The 18,110-nt window shown below is 34.2% G+C and overlaps 1 protein-coding gene, 1 long non-coding RNA gene and 1 other non-coding gene across 5 annotated transcripts in view; all 3 read right to left on the reverse strand.

Moving 5' to 3' along the window:
• Positions 1-316: 316 nt before the first annotated feature.
• On the reverse strand, positions 317-5,888 carry LOC118532777 (uncharacterized). The gene is made up of 5 exons (XR_004915881.2): positions 5,746-5,888; positions 5,430-5,559; positions 3,881-3,990; positions 1,741-1,910; positions 317-468 (listed from the first exon to the last, which is right to left on the reverse strand). It is a non-coding gene; the product is annotated as an uncharacterized LOC118532777 (long non-coding RNA).
• A 9,737-nt stretch (positions 5,889-15,625) lies between these two features.
• On the reverse strand, positions 15,626-15,730 carry LOC118532780 (U6 spliceosomal RNA). The gene has a single exon (XR_004915884.1). It is a non-coding gene; the product is annotated as a U6 spliceosomal RNA (small nuclear RNA).
• Positions 15,731-17,254: 1,524 nt separating this feature from the next.
• LOC118532776 (putative ATP-dependent RNA helicase DDX60) overlaps positions 17,255-18,110 on the reverse strand; it is a 110,795-nt gene continuing 109,939 nt past the window's right edge. For all 3 annotated transcript variants that reach the window (XM_078069419.1, XM_078069418.1, XM_036087552.2), the window contains one exon: positions 17,255-17,998. In XM_078069419.1, the coding sequence (XP_077925545.1) occupies positions 17,899-17,998 (100 nt within the window). In that variant the 3' untranslated portion in view covers positions 17,255-17,898. The remainder of the gene's footprint in view (positions 17,999-18,110) is intronic.

Below are 18,110 nucleotides of genomic sequence, written 5' to 3' on the forward strand. Positions count from 1 at the left end.
ACAATTTATGTAAATTATTACCTTAATGTAAATGTGTATCAATAGTATTGTTTCTTCCAAGAAATGATACTATTATCTGGAATTCTTAGGAATATGTATCATTTTATATGTGGCTGAAATACTTTCTCTTGTTGAGTACTTTTATATATGATGGAACTATTTTTCCTAGAAACATTCATTGTTTGCTGGTAGCAATTTTTAAGATGCATATTAAAAAAAAAGCAGTATCTGGAAAAGCAAAGTATTATGCCTTTAAACTTTTGCCTTATTGAATTTAAAATGTTTGTGAATTTCCATGTAGTTGACTTACCATTTTTAGAAATGGTATAAGTGTTCTGTCCCAAATAGAAGTAATAATTTTATTCTTCGCTCTTTGAAACAGAGGTAAGTATTGAAGGAAAATCTCACTAAGGCAGTACATTCTGCAAAGATCTGCTGCTTCATTTAGTGTTGGTGATTCCTCGAGTCCTAGAAAAACATGAATTTAGAAAGTATCAACCTACAGATAGACAATGTAAAAATTCAGATATGCAATAACAGTATCTTAAAGTATCTTATCCATAGCTTTCCCATATGATAGATTTATTTTTTCAGAATCATTTTAAGAAAAAATTTAATAAGCATATAATTTATTTTTCTAAGCAGTATAACTAGTCATTTTGCCTGAGTGAAGATTTTTCAAAATAAATAGGGCCTAGCATTCACTGTATCTAATACTTGCATTTTTTTAAATTAATTTATTTATTTGACAAAGAGAGACACAGTGAGAGAAGGAACACAAGCAGGGGGAGTGGGAGAGGGAGAAGCGGGCTTCCCGCTGAGCAGGGAGCCCGATGCGGGGCTCGATCCCAGGACTCTGGGATCATGACCTGGGCCAAAGGCAGACGCCTAATGACTGAGTCACCCAGGTGCCCCTAATACTTGCATTTTTTAAAATGGTGGAGGATGGTCACCCATTAGAGGTATGTCTACTATGTATTTATTTACAATCTCAAAGCAGCAATACAAGAAAAGTGATAAGCTTCATATTGTCATACATGTTCCTACGTGGAAGACCAGGGCTGAGTAGGAGATAAGATCTCTATACCAGCAGAAACAAACAAAAAAAACTTGGGTTGTATCCCAACTCTGCCCATCAATTAGCTGTTTCACTCTTATTCACCTATAAAGCAGGATAACAAGAATATCTAATGTGCTAAATGGCTGTAAAAATTAATGATAATGTGAATAATGAACCTGGTATGAGCATATAATAAAGACTCAATAAAAGTTAACTGCTATTAATAGTAATATCACCATTATTATTGGTCTTCTTAACAGAAAATGTGCGTTCTAAGCAACAGAGTAGATGGCGAGATATCTTGATCACCACCATAATCATTGCCACCAGTAACACCTTTCCTAAGAGCTTTTATAAAAGCTAAATCTCCTGTGTGATATTACCACCTATGCCTTGAAATTGGCCTATGAAATTTCAGCAGCAGTGAGGATCAGCTGAGTCAAGAATAAATAGATATTTATTCTCACCATAAGGGAAAAAAATCTTAACTTGTTTTGAAAAGAGCCCTATATGCTTTCATAAAAATATGATCAATATACTTATACCAATGTTTATTAAGCAAACACATAACAAACACATATTTTCTGTTTGATGATGAGGTTACACCTTTGGCTACTACTCATAAGCACTGTCACATCTTTAAAAGTAAAATTAAATATTAATTTTTGAAGGAATCTCACCTGTGTGTTATGATTTTTGGTGCATGTATTTAGGCTTTCACAGTCTTGTGCATCATGTAACTTTTTTTACAGAGTTTTAGTATCACAGAGCCTGAAACAGAGCAAAGGACACTTCAGCTGTCAGCTCCTTCCAGCCACAGATTCTGAAGCAAGGACAAGGTTTGATGCACCTAAAATAAAATTTTTTTTAAAGCCTAGTGATTACAAGAGACAATATTCAAAGCCTACATGATATTTAACCCTAGAAAAAGGAGTTTCTTTTTTTTTCCATTAATAATATCAATATTAAAATTTAATCTTTAAAAAAATTAAAGAAAAAGTATCAAAGAAATGCCTAAGAAGTGAAAAGAACAGTTGGAATATGTCTAATGGAAAATGAGAATGCACTGTATCTCACTAGGTTCTAAGCGCCATTTTAATATTAACAACTATTTCTCCTCCGGATCTGTATACTTACTAATAAGTCTACATAAGCCATGACTAATTTGCAAGTCTCTGAATAATTAATCTGTAAATTCCTTAGTGCTGTCAGGTCAGACATTTGTCAGTGGCCACAAATGAGACAAATACTGTGTATTTATCTGATGTTCAACAGCTATCTTCTCATAGGTTAGTAATTATGAACTACTACCACTAAACAATATTATCACTACAATGTCTGTATTTGGGGAAGGTTGGAAAAGTGCAAAAAATTGAAAAGTTCAGCAAGATAAATAAATAAGAGCAGGAGGTAGCTATACAGACTTAAGAAATCTTGCTCTGTCTTTGGCAGGGTATCACGGTCTCAAAAAACTTAGCTTCTCCTAAAAACTTACAATGTTAATTAGACAAGTCACTGAACCTCATTCATTCATTTAAAGATGTTTGTTTAGTGTCTACATATTATGTAGGGTTTATAGGAATTTTATTCTAAGATTGATTAACACACTTCCACAGAGTTATGAGTAGAGTGATAACATGACATCATATTTATATTTTTAAAAGATCACTCTGATTACTGTGTAGAAAGTAAATCATATGAGATCAAGAACAGAAGGAGAAATATAAGTAGGTTAATGTATGCTAGCCTACTGCATTTGTCCATGGAAGAGATGATAGTCTTAAATTAATGTCATAGTGATGGAGATGGTGAGAAATTGGTGCATAGTGACAGGATGACTGGTGAATGACATGTGGGGTATAAAGAAAAGAGTGAAGTCAAGGACACCTCCCAGGTTTTTGTCCTAAACAACTATAAGAATAGAGATGCCATTAACTGACATGGGGAATACTCCAAGGGAGTGGGTTTGGGGTAAGGATCTGTTTAAGCCATGTTAAGTTTTCAGTGCCTATTAAAAATTAATGTGGAGATGCCTAATAAGTTGCTAGATACAGGAGAAACTAAATATCTTGCTTGTAAGCATATTTAATCCAGAGTCATAGGACCCTGATTACATCATCACATCATATCTACTCTTCCAAAAAGAATGATCTGTTGAAGGGAAAACAATGTCAGATGATGTGTTTCAAGAAACCAAAAGGGTAGAATAACTATTGACTTAGGTCATATTCTTCATGAGAGATTACCAAAGAATCAATTACTTAGCTTCCATTGATTAGCTCTATAGATATCTTTCCTCTCCAAAATACTGAAAAATTCTTATCTTCTTAGAATAAAATTCCTCAGTGGTCCTTCGTATATTTTAAAAATAAAAGTTTGATATCTTAAAATTAACACAGTAATTGTCTTCAATTTTAGTGTATATTTTATACAAAGTTAGGTTTTTGTTTTGTTTTGTTTTTTTCTTTTTAGAAAATGACTAGGGTTCAGGCTCCTGGCTCAGTGGGGAGCCTTCTTCTCTCTCTGCCTCTCCCCCTGCTCATGCTCTCTCTCTCTCTCAAATGAATAAATAAAATTTAAAAAAAAGAAAAGAAAAGAAAAGAAAATGACTAGGGTTTTGTAATCAATAAATTTAGCAAGGCTCTTCCTGCTTCAGTGCTATGCATCTTGATGGAGAATACATCCTAAAGATGTAAGTCTATATAATCAGTAAGAACATGGATGCTGTGAAAGGAAATGTTTGTCTTCCAGAAGCAACAAATCATTAAAGCTATATTTCCTAGATGCTGAACTTTAGTTTCCAAATAAATGTGTTATTACCTTTCTGCATGTCTCCCAAGTTTAGTTTCAAATAACCATATTTCTGTTTCCTGTGACTTCTGGTAATCAATTATGTAGGCTGGCAAGGCATGCCGTAAATGTTTTTCATTCTAAAAAACAAAACACACAAGTAAATATTCTGGATCAAATAAAAATGCATATTACAAACCTCTAATGAAATGAAATACAAGGTGGAAAATAATGTTCATGATCATTCAGCTACAGAAAAAAAATCAGTTCAAGAGAAATAGATTTTCAGTCTTTTGGCTTGGACTGTTCATTGTTGGGTTATTCGAATATAAGAAGAAAATTTTAAATGCATTTATTTCTAATAAACCAGCCATTAAGAAATTACTGGTCTTAGTAGTAGTATAATTGGTTTGTATTTCCCCACACTGGTCTCTTATTAAGAGAAAGAAAGAGGGGAGCCTGGGTGGCTCAGCCATTAAGCATGCTCCCTGCTCTGCAGGAAGCCTGCTTCTCTCTCTCCCACTCCCCCTGCTTGTGTTCCCTCTCTCGCTGTGTCTCTCTCTGTCAAATAAACAAATAAAATCTTTAAAAAAAAAAAAAAGGAAGGAAGGAAGGAGAGAGGAAGGAAGAGAACTGAAGAAAGAGAGAGGAAGGAAGAGAGAGGAAGGAAGAGAGAAAAAGGGAAGGAAGGAAGGAAGGGGAGAGAAAGGGGGAGGAAGAAATAAGTGATATTCTCAACCCTTGATATTCATAGCTATCTATTTTTAATGGACATAACCATTCAAAATAGCTACAAAAAAAGTACTAACAAATAAGATAATAAAATACTTTCCTTATCATTTTTCTTAATTTTTTAATTTTTATCTTTTTATCTTAATTTTAAAAGAATACAAATATCACAGATCATAATATATATGCACTTATATATACAAAATATATACACAAAAAGTATACATATGTAATACATAGGAGTATATAAGTGAGTATGTGAATGTGTGTATGTGTATTTACACATTTATTTACAAGACACTGACTGAGAATTTCCCACTGTGATCCTCAGATGTCCTTGGCCTCTCTGAGTTTTTTCTCCCCATTGCCTCTTGTATGTGAACTTTGTGCATAGTTTTCCTCCCCATCTCTCAAAATTGCTCATACAAAGGCTTAATCCACAAGAACTTCAACTAACCTCTGTTGCTAAAGCCATATAAAAATATCTTTGCCCTCCTTCCTTGTGTTAGAATGCTCTTTCGGAGTCTTTTTATACTCAGAATTTTCAAATGAAGACTTATGCTATTGGTTCTCTAGTTAATTTTTCCCATATTATATCATTCATTTCTTCTGAGCAATTTAACCTAACTTACCATTTCAAAAAACCATTTGTGAACATAGCAACTTGAGGCACAGTATCCACAAATTGTAAGGACATCTGACTATTCCCAAAGGCTGCCAAATATTGATTTTCTTCTAAAGAATATGAGTGATAAAAATGTTTGAACATAAAAAAAAAGTCTGTTTGATGAGGTGTTATTCCCCTTTCTGAGACAATTAGGAAATATGGTTAACATTCTGTAAGAAATACCTCCCATTCTGTTGACAGACAATTGCAAAATTCTGTATGATAGTGACATCAGCATTGTGTCCTAAATGTTGAATCAATGTAGTACAAAGTGCCAGAAGTTCAAGTAATTAAAATACATATTTTCTGTGTCCTGTAGAGAAAGGAAACCAGTATTAATATTCAAGATAAAAGTAGAGTAACTAGTGATTTTTCTAAAGATTAGAATTATGTACAAGTTATCATATTAAGACAATACGAAGTGTTAAGAATTTTAAGATGATTAAAATATATTTTTCTGTGATATATTTTTCTATAGAAATGTTAAATAAAGGGGCACCTGGGTGGCTCAGCCAGTTAAGCATCTGCCTTCAGCTCAGGTCATGATCCCAGAGTCCTGGGATGGAGCCTGCATTGGGCTCCCTGCTCAGCGGAGAGTCTGCTTCTCCCTCTCCCTCTGCTCTCCCTGCTTGTACACGCTCTCTCTCTCTCTGTCAAATAAATAATAAAATCTTTAAAAAAAAAAAGAAATGTTAAAAAAATACTCATTAGCTATTTTCCTATTGATAATACTTCATATTATTCCTATTAGTAGAGATTTTAATTATAATCTAAATAAGCAAAATATATAAAAAAGCAATGATTGATCAAATTTTAAAATTATTGAATATTTTTTCTCAGGCTCTATGAGATGAGAATTTCATAGGCTCTATAAAATAAATTTGTTACCTTAAAAAAAAAACTATTACAAATTTGGCTTCCTTTTGAATGAAATCATGCCAAAATTGTTCCACAGTATAGAACTGAAGAGTTGGTCCTTTCCTGAAGTTCACATTGAAAGCACAAGTGATGAATAATGAATCTTCATCAATCAAAAAACATTCAGACTCAACAGTTTTTAAGTTAAGCTTACCATGCTGAATAAAAATACAAAGTACATAACACAAAGATTATAAAAAATAATAGCAGCTTGAGAGAAAATTCCACAGTTCAACTGGTTACTCAAATTTTGCCCTTGCACTGTTTCCAAAACTCATCTCCCTACCTCTCCCCTCAGAGGTAACTGCTGCCTTGAATTTAGTTTTTATCATCCTCTTGCTTAATTTTTTAAAGTTTTTATGATACTATACATATGCCTAATTTTGAGTCTTTATTAAAAGGACAAAATCTTAATTGTGTTTTCTGGAATTTGTTTGGTAGACTTAATTGCCAATTACTGTTAAAATTCAGGCATAAGGTTACAGGAAGCTATACTTAAATAAATTTAATGCTACATAATATGCAATTATATATCTACATCACAATTCATTCTACATCCTCTTCTTTCAAAAGGCATTCAAATGGGTTTTTTTGTTGTTGTTTTGTTCTGTTTTGGTTTTTGCTAGTACAAACTATGCTGCAATGATCATTCTTGTGGGTATTTCCTAATGTACAGATAAAACACCAAAATACATTCATAGACAATTACTAATCTGTACATTTTTTTTTAAAGATTTTATTTATTTATTTGACAGAGAGAGACATAGCGAGAGCAGGAACACAAGCAGGGGGAGTGGGAGAGGGAGAAGCAGGCTTCCCACGTAGCAGAGAGCCCGATGCGGGACTCGATCCCAGGACCTTGGGATCATGACATGAGCCGAAGGCAGACGCTTAACGACTGAGCCACCCAGGTGCCCTACTAATCTGTACATTTTAAGGTAATAACAAATTGTTTTCCAAAGCAATTTTACAGAGTTATACCTGCATTAATAGACGTTAGAAATTCAATTCAATTTCTAACACCTGGTATTATATAAAACATGAACTATGTACTTTCTCTTGTTTCAAATGTTTTAATTTTTTAATTTTTAATTTTTTGGCTTTTTGGCTAGGATGTGGGAAACCACCACATGCTACTTTAAAAAAATTAAAACACTGTAGAAACATGTTAATTCTGCTGCATATTCTTTTAAAATTTACCCTTTGCATATTTTAACACATAATATAGTAGATCAGGTTCTGCAGTCAGATTGCCTCGATTAGAATCCTGGATATATCACTTATAAGCTCTGAGACTTTATATTAGTTGCTTGCCTATTCTGTGCTTCAGTTTCTCAACTTGTGGGAATTAAAAGCAGCTAATCATGTGGTTGTGGTGAGGATTAGTAAAATGAATATCTATAAAATGATTATAAGCAAACTATGCTTAGGTCATAATGTGTGCTTAAAATATAATTATAAATGATGTTTTGGGTATTTTATTTTGTAATTGTATACGGTTGATTTTACAGTATACTTATTCTAAATTATTTTAGAAAATTTGAATATGGAGATAAACACCATAAGATTAGACTCAATCCATCACCCATGACAGGATATTTGAGATCTATCCACGTTGACACACATAGATAGCACATTCTTTTAGCAACTGATAATTCTCCACCATATGAGTATATCACTATAAATAGCCAAGTTCCATACCGATAGACATTTAAGTTGTTTTCTTGTCTTTGTCTCACAAATAATGGCATATTGTACATTTTAAATATTTTAATTTGAGAAGTGTGAAATGGTGTCTCGTAGTTCTAATTTATATTACTAGCAAAGGTATCTTGTAGAATATATATATCTCTATTTTTTTCTAACATTCAAATTTCCCTTTTGTGATTTACTTATTGGTAACTTTTGTCCATTTTTCTTTTAGATTCTTTCTCCTGTTAATTTGTACAGTCTCTAGTTTTCCTAGATAAATAATTCTTATACTTACATGTGGATTTATTGTCTTGTTCCAATCTGTCCCTTATACTTTAACTTTGGTTGGAAATTTTGTTACACAGAAATTTCTTTTTTTATTATTATTATGGTAAAATTTACCAGACTTTTTATTTATTTGAATTTTACCTTTTTTTATTTAAAAAATTCAGCCCTACCCCAGGATTCTTCAGATATTCTACTGCACTTTTTTTTTTTTTTTGTAGAGGAAAGATGAAAGAATAGATTGAGATTAAATATATATTGAATTTAAACATCAGTTTGGGGAGAATTTATGTATTTATGATATTAAGTGAAAACAAGCAAAAACCTAGTATATTTCTACATTTATTAAGTATAATTAAGTTCTGTAATCTCTCATAATTATTTTCTCCTTAGCATGCTTTGCTAGATTTATTCCTGAGTATATTTTAGTTTGTACTGCTACTTTGATACTTTCCTTTATTTTGTTTTTTGGGGTTTTTTTTTAATTTTTTAAATTTATTTTTTTAATTTTATTATGTTATGTTAATCACCATACATTACATCATTAGTTTTTGATGTAGTGTTCCATGATTCATTGTTTGTATATAACACCCAGTGCTCCATTCAGTACATGCCCTTTTTAATACCCATCACCAGGCTAACCCATCCCCCCAACCCCCCAGAACCCTCAGTTTGTTTCACAGAGTCCATAGTTTCTCATGGTTCGTCTCCCCCTCCGATTTCCCGCCCTTCATTTTTCCCTTCCTACTATCTTCTTTTTTTTTAAACATATAATGTATTATTTGTTTCAGAGGTACAGATCTGTGATTCAACAGTCTTACACAGTTCACAGTGCTCAGCAATGCACATACTTCCCCAATGTCTATGACCCAGCCACCCCATCCCTCCCACCCCCCACCACTCCAGCAACCCTCAGTTTGTTTCCTGAGATTAAGAATTCCTCATTATCAGTGAGATCATATGATACATGTCTTTCTCTGATTGACTTATTTTGCTCAGCATAATACCATCCAGTTCCATCCACGTCATTGCAAATGGCAAGATTTCATTCCTTTTGATGGCTGCATAATATTCCAGTGTGTGTGTGTGTGTGTGTGTGTGTGTGTGTGTGTGTGTGTGTGTATACCACATCTTCATTATCCATTCCTCTGTCAATGGACATTTTGGCTCTTTCCATAGTTTGGCTATTGTGGACATTGCTGCTATAAACATCGGGGTGCACGTACCCCTTCGGATCCCTACATTTGTATCTTTGGGGTAAATGCCCAGTAGTTCAATTGCTGGGTCATAGGGTAGCTCTATTTCAACTTTTTGAGGAACCTCCATACTGTTTTCCAGAGTGGCTGCACCAGCTTGCATTCCCACCAACAGTGTAGGAGGGTTCCCTTTTCTCCTCATCCCCGCCAACATCTGTCGTTTCCTGACTTGTTAATTTTAGCCATTCTGACTGGTGTGAGGTGTTATCTCATTGAGGTTTTGATTTGGATTTCCCTGATGCCGAGCAATGTTGAGCACTTTTTCATGTGTCTGTTGGCCATTTGGATGTCTTCTTTGGAAAAATGTCCGTTCATGTCTTCTGCCCATTTCTGGATTGGATCATTTGTTCTTTGGGTATTGAATTTGATAAGTTCTTTATAGATTTTGGATACTGATACTTTATGTGGAAAACCCAAAAGACTCCACCCCAAAACTGCTAGAACTCATACAGGAATTCAGTAAAGTGGCAGGATATAAAATCAATCCACAGAAATCAGTGACATTCCTATACATGAACAACAAGACAGAAGAAAGAGAAATTAAGGAGTCAATCCCATTTACAATTGCACCCAAAACCATAAGATACCTAGCAATAAATCTAACCAAAGAGGCAAAGGATCTGTACTCAGAAAACTATAAAATACTCATGAAAGAAATTGAGGAAGGCACAAAGAAATGGAAAAACATTCCATGCTCATGGATTAGAAGAACAAATATTGTGAAGATGTCAATGCTACCTAGAGCAATCTACACATTTAAAGCAATCCCTTTCAAAATACCATCCACTTTTTTCAAAGAAATAGAACAAATAATCCCAAAATTTGTATGGAACCAGAAAAGACCCTGAATAGACAGAGGAATGTTGAAAAAGAAAAGCAAAGCTGGTGGCATCACAATTCCGGACTTCAAGCTCTATTACAAAGCTGTCATCATCAAGACAGTATGGTACTGGCACAAAAACAGACACATAGATCAATGGAACAGAATAGAGAGCCCAGAAATGGATCCTCAACTCTATGGTCAACTCATCTTTGACAAAGCAGGAAAGAATGTCCAATGGAAAAAAGACAGTCTCATCAACAAATGGTGTTGGGAAAATTGGACAGCCACATGCAGAAGAATGAAACTGGACCATTTCCTTACACCACACACAAAAGTAGACTCAAAATGGTTGAAAGACCTCAATGTGAGACAGGAGTCCATCAAAATCCTAGAGGAGAATACAGGCAGCAACCTCTTTGACCTCAGCTACAGCAAATTCTTCCTAGACACTTTACCAAAGGCAAGGGAAACAAGGACAAAAATGAACTAATGGGACCTCATCAAGATAAAAAGCTTTTGCACAGCAAAAGAAACAGTCAACAAAACCAAAAGACAACCGACAGAATGGGAGAAGATATTTGCAAATGACATATCAGATAAAGGGCTAGTATCCAAAATCTATAAAGAACTTATCAAATTCAACATCCAAAGAACAAATAATCCAATCAAGAATTGGGCAGAAGACATGAACAGACATTCTGCAAATAAGAAATCCAAATTGCCAACAGACATATGAAAAATTGTTCAACATCACTCAGCATCAGGGAAATACAAATCAAAACCTCAATGAGATATCACCTCACACCAGTCAGAATGGCTAAAATTAACAAGTCAGGAAACAACAGATATTGGCGAGGATGTGGAGAAAGGGGAACCCTCCTACACTGTTGGTGGGAATGCAAGCTGGTGAAGCCACTCTGGAAAACAGTATGGAGGTTCCTCAAAGAGTTGAAAATAGAGCTACCCTATGACCCAGCAATTGAACTACTGGGCATTTACCCCAAAGATACAAATGTAGGGATCCAAAGGGGTACGTGCACCCCAATGTTTATAGCGGCAATGTCCACAATAGCCAAACTATGGAAAGAGGCAAGATGTCCATCGACAGATGAATGGATAAAGAAGATGTGGAGTATATATACAATGGAATATTATGTAGCCATCAAAAAAACCAAACTAAATATTGCCATTTGCAATGACATAGATGGTACTAGAGGGTATTATGCTAAGCGAAATAAGTCAATCAGGAAAGACAAGTATCATATGATCTCCCTGATATGAGAAATTTAAGAAACAAGACAGAGGATCATAGGGGAAGGGAGGAAAAAATGAAACAAAATGAAACCAGCGAGTGATACAAACCATAAGAGGCTCTTAATCTCAGGAAACAAACTGAGGGTTGCTGGAGTGGTGGGAGGCTGGGTGATGGACATTGGGGAGGGTATGTGCTATGTTCAGCTCTGTGAATTGTGTAAGACTGATGAATCACAGACCTGTACCTCTGAAACAAATAACACATTACATGTTTAAAAAAGAAGAAGAAGAAGATAGTAGGAGGGGAAAATGAAGGGGGGTGAATCAGAGGGGGAGTCAAACCATGAGAGACTATGGACTCTGAGAAACAAACAGGGTTTTGGAGTGGGGGGATGTGTTAGTCCAGTGATAGGTATTAAGGAGGGCACGTAATGCATGGAGCACTGGGTGTTATATGCAAACAATGAATCATGGAATACTACATCAAAAACTAATGATGTAATTTATGGTAATGTATAGTGACTAGCATAACATATAATAAAATAAATTAATAAATTAATTTAAAAAAATAAATTTTTTTAAAAACTTGAATGAGAAGACACTGATGCTGATACCAAGATCAAGCTGATGTCAAAATTAAATTATAAGGATTTTAAAGTATCTGTCATTAAAATATTTCAACAAGCAAATGCACATTCTCTTTTTTTTTAAGATTTATTTCTTTATTTTAGAGAGAGAGCACGAGTGGGAGCAGTAGAGGGAGAGGGAGAGAGAATCTCAAGCAGACTCTGAGCTGAGTGTGGATCCTGACAGGGAGCTGATCTCAGAACCCTGAGATCCCAACCTGAGCCAAAACCAAAAGTCAAATGCTTAACCAACTGCACCACTAGGTGTCCCGCAAATGCACATTCTCTTGATAGAAAATCCCAGCAAAGACATAGAAGTTACAAAAATATGAAATGGGGATTATAGAATGGAAAAATACAATAACAGAAATTTTTTAAATTGCTGGATGAGTTCAATGGTAGAGTGGAGATAACATATGATGGAATCAGTGAACTTTACAATAAATCAATAGAATTTGCCAATCTGAATAACAGAAAGTAGACTGAAAAAGAAATAACAGAGTTCTAGAGACATGTGAGGCAAACAAAAAAGCCAGCATTCATATAGTTGGAGTCTCGGAGGAGAGGAAAACTGAGTGGGGCTGAATATATACTCAAAGAAATAATGGCTGAAAACTTCCCAAATTTAGGAAAAAAACTACACTTATAGAATGAAAAAGGTAAGTGGACCCCAAATTAAAAAAAAAATACATGCAAAGCAAACATTATAATTAAATTTCTGGAAACTAAAGACAAAGAAAAGATCTTCAAAGTAGACAGAGAAAAACAACACACAACAAATAGCAGAATACTAATTCAATTCACATTGGGTTTCTCATCTGAAACCATGAAGGCCAGAAGTGGCACACTTTTCAAGAACTGAAATTTTTAAAAACCTGCCAATCATAAATTCTATAGCCATTGGAAATATTTTTTTAGAAATGAAGAGAAAATAAAAACTGTCCACTGAAAGAAAATGGAGATAATTTTCACTAGCGAACCTATCCTTCAAGAATAGGTAAAAGAAGTTCTTTAGAAGGGAAGGATTACAAAAGAAAGCTTGCACCTTCAAGAAGGAAAAAAGAAAATGAGAATGGGTAAAAATAGGATTAAATATAATATTCTTCTCATGAACTTCTTAAATCATATTTGATGATTAAAATAAAAATTGTGAAGTTCTGATGTGATGTTCAATGGATGTAGAGAAATACTTAAGATAATTATATTCAAAAAGGAGGGAGAGTAAAGGGATTTAAGTAAAAGTAAGGTAGTAAAATTTGATGCCAGTAGACTATGATAAGTCATACAGGTATATTGCAACCACTAAAAAAACTATACAAAGTGATATACTCAGAAACACTATAAATAAATCAAGATGGAATCCAAAAAATTTTAGGTAATTCACAGGAAGGCAAGAAAAGAGAAACAGAATAAGAAACAATAGAAACATAAATATTAATAGCAGCTTTACTTGTAATAGCCAAAAGCTGGAAACAACCCAAATGTCCTTCAGTGGGTTGAATGTTTAAACAAACTGTGGTACAACCATACTACTATGGAATACTATTCAGCAATAAAAAGGGACACACTACTGATCCATGTAACAACCTGGATTAATCTCAAGGGAATTATGCTGAGTGAAAAAAGACAATCTCAAAAGGTTACGTACTGTATGACTCCATTTATATAGGTCTTGAAATAACAAAATTATAGAAATAGAGAACATCTAGATGTTGGTGGAGGTTAAAGTTGGGGGAAGGGGTGTGGAATCAGATGGGACTCAGAAAGGGAGAAGCAGGAGGGAGTGAGAGGGAAGTGGTTGTAATAATAAAAGGAGAAGGTTCTTTGTGGTAATGGAACTGTTCTGTATCTTGACTGTAATGGTGAAAACACAAAACTACACATGCAATAAAATACACACAAATGAGCATGTAAAATTGATGAAATCTGAATAATGGTTTATATTTATACCAATTTCCTGATTCTGATACTGTACTATACAATAATTATGCAAAATATTACCATTTGGGAAACTGTGTAAAGGCTGTATAGGATCTCTCTGTATTATTTCTTTTTTTGTTGAGAATAATTGATATAATATCATATTAGTTTTAAGTGTATAACATAATGTTTTGATATTTGTATATTTTGTGAAATGATCACCACAAACAGTCTAGTTAACATCCATCACCACACATAATTACAAATTTTTTTCTTGTGATAAAAACTCTTAAGACTTACTCTCTTAGCAACTTTCAAATATACAATACAGCATTATTAACTATAATCACCACGTTTTACATTACATCCTATGACTTACTTATTCTACAAGTGAAAGTTTGCTCCTTTTTACCCCTTTTACCCATTTTGTCCACCCCCACCTCCCGTCCTCTGGCAACCACCAATCTCTTCTCTGCTATGAGTTCAATTTTTGTTTTGTTTTATTTTATAGATTCCATATATAAGTGAGATCATATGATCTTTGTCTTTCTCTGTCTGATTTATTTGACTTAGCATAATACCCTCAAGTTCCATTCATGTTGTGACCAATGACAAGATCTCATTCCTTTTTATAGCTAAATAATATTCATATATATATCTCCTATTTTATTTATCCATTCAGCCATCGATGGACACAGGTTTATTCCATGTCTTGGTTATTGTAAACAATGCTTCAATGAATATGGGGGTGCATATATCTTTTTGAGTTAGTGTTTTCATTTCCTTCAGATAGATATTCAGAAGTGGGATTGATGGATCATATGGTACTTCTATATTTTATTTTCTGATGGACTCCCATACTATTTTCCATAGTGGCTGCATGCTTCCCAAAATAGGGCACAAGCATTTCTTTTTTTCTCCACGTCTCTGCCCACACTTGAATAGTCATTCTTCTAAGAGATGTGAAGTGATACCTCATTGTGGTGTTGTTTGCATTTCCCTGATGATTAGTGAGCACGTTTTCATGTGTCTGTTGACCATTTGTATGTGTTCTTTGAATAAATGTCTATTCAGGTCCTCTGTCCATTTTAATTGGGCTATTTGTGGGGCTTTTTTTTTTTTTTTTTGGTGTTGACTTGTATGAATTCTTTATATATTTTGGATATTAACCCCTTATCTGATCTATCATTTGCAAATATTTTTCCCCATTTGGCATTTTGCCTTTTTATTTTGTTGATGGTCTCCTTTGCTGTGCAGAAGCTTTTTAGTTTGATGTAGTCTCCCCTGTTTATTTTGCTTTTGTTGCCTTTGCTTTTGGTGTCAAATCCAAAATATCATTGCCAACATCGATGTCAGGGAACTTACCTAGTTTTCTTCAAGGATTTTTATGGATTCAGGTCTTATGTTCATGTCTTTAATCTATTTTGAATTAATTTTGGGGTATGGGGTAAGAGTGATCCAGTCTCATTCTTTTTCATATGACTGTCCTTTTTTCCCAACACCATTTATTGAAGAGATGATCCCTTCACCATTGTATATTCTTGGCTCCTTTGTCATATATTAATTAACCATATATGCATGAGTATATTATTTCTCTTTTCTTTTTTAAATATGGAACACTTCACAAATTTGCATGTCCTCCTTATATAGGGGCAATGTTAACCTTCTCTGTATCATTCCAATTTTAGTATATGCAGTGCTGAAGCAAGCACAGTATATTATTTCTTATGCCAGCATTTGCATCTATAATTTTCTCAAAATACAAATTTTTAATAAATGGCTCTTCCAGAAGACCATTTATAGGCCTAGTGCCAATATGATTTTCTCCTCTCATAGGAAAAAGATAGGAATAAATTATGGTGGTAATAATGATTCTCCAGTAAATCTCACCAGGGTCTCTGTACGTTTCTCAGAAAGAAAAATTTCACATTATTACAACAAATGGAACAGAAAATGCTTTCAGAGTTTCTATATAAACTCTCTTTGCATAAGCTATTCCAAATTACTTTTTTTCTTACAAATTGAAGAGGTTTTTAATTGTTACGTTAATCACCATACATTACATCATTAGTTTTTGATGTAGTGTTCCATGATTCATTGTTTGCGTATAACACCCAATGCTCCATTCAGTATGTGCCCACTTTAATACCCATCACCGGGCTAACCCATCCCCCCACCCCCTCCCCTCTAGAACCCTCAGTTTGTTTCTCAGAGTCCATAGTCTCTCATGGTTCATCTCCCCCTGCGATTTGCCCCCCTTCAAATTACTTTTTTAAAGTCGTTGCTAAAAGTCAAAAAGGAAGCAAAGGAAGCTGCCCATTAGACCCACCTCAAAGAGGTTAGGTGTAACTCCCTATTTTAATAGAATACCAGATTATAGGAAATAATCTTATTCTACCTCTAAAAATTAGGAAACCAGATTGGCTCAGTCACACGGAAAAAAAAATTTTCATGTCTCCATGAGAAAAGTAAGAGGTGAAAACCAACATGACAATCTATAATATTGTGTATCAGTGTTTTGAGTAGAGATTAAGAGGTCAGTAGAAACCACTTTGATTTCTAAGTATTTTGGTGTCCAGAAATTGTTGCAGTGCATATTTTAAAATAATGTAAATGGATTTAGTCTGAAGAAACTAGAGTCCCCTAACATGGCACATGCAATAATGGGTCAGTTCCAGGTAACAATATTCTTTTATCTCCAGACAAATTGAACCATGGGTGTTTTGTTTGTTTGTTTGTTTTAAAGATTTTATTTATTTATTTCACAGAGAGAGAGAGACAGCGAGAGAGGAAACACAAGCCGGGGGAGTGGGAGAGGGAGAAGCAGGCTTCCCTCGGAGCAGGGAGCCTGATGCGGGGCTCGATCCCAGGATCCTGAGATCATGACCTAAGTCGAAGGCAGACGCTTAACGACTGAGCCACCCAGGCGCCCAAGAAACATGGGTGTTTTTCTAAGCCAATGTAATATATGTATAAATAATGTCATACAAAAGATCATCTTCAGTAAGACAACCTGGATGGAAGGAGAGAGCAGTCCTTTTGCTCTGAGGATAAAATGTTCTGTTCAAGTTTAGGGTCTAAAATGGATTCCAAAACTGTGATCTGAGGCTTAGACTAGAGAGGGAGAGTGATTAGACATAAACTATTTATTATATATAAAATGCATATGTATGTGTAAATGGATTGAAAGATGTATAGACTTTACACAAAGAGACCAATGGAAAATTGATTAAACCCGTTTTATTTCTTTGCGTTTTTTCAATCATTTATATACAATTAAAATCAAGTCAAATCACCAGCTATATTTTATCTTAAAGCATCACAGGATTTATGCCAAAACTCTCATTTATATTTTTTTTAAAATAATTCAAGTTTACTAGAAGTTGTCATTTTTAAAAACCATATATCTAAGTCATATAATCACATTTAAGTTAATTAGAGAAAATATTTCTCTAAACTTCAGGGTACTGTAATAGTTTATTATAGCCTTGATAGACCTTTATAAATTATAACATCCAGAAGAAAAATGCTGAGAATGTAATATTTGTTTAGGCTTCACAGAGTAAAAATTGTTCTTCAGTCACATACAAAATCTTTGCATTTTCTCAATCAGTCCACAAACTAACTGAAACATAGGCATTATGATTCAACTATATACAGAAGCTAAGATTCCAAAGATATTAAATAACTTGTCCAAGAGTACTCATGAGAGAACATGGAAGTTACATGGATCACAACTGATCACAATTCTGACTCCAAAGTGTTTGCTCTTTCCACTTCATCATATATGTATTTCTGACAAAAAGTATGAGGATCATAAAATATGACTTTAAAAATGCCCATGGCAATATTTTAAGTGGTCTGGATAATCTTTATTTTTAAACTCCATCAAGTTTTTCAGAAAAGGTGTTACTCAATTGTTCAAATGCTAAGACCACGTTGTCGTCTTCATTTTCACATAGTTCACGCAAGGAAACACTATAAATGGAAATACACACACACACACACACAGAGCACACATTTTAGTGAGAGTCAGCATTATAAGAAGGACTTTCCCCAGGCAGGAGGAACTAAGTAAATCCCACTAAAT

This window comes from Halichoerus grypus, chromosome 3 (assembly GCF_964656455.1).
Source record: "Halichoerus grypus chromosome 3, mHalGry1.hap1.1, whole genome shotgun sequence".
In the NCBI taxonomy this organism is placed as follows: Eukaryota; Metazoa; Chordata; class Mammalia; order Carnivora; family Phocidae; genus Halichoerus; species Halichoerus grypus.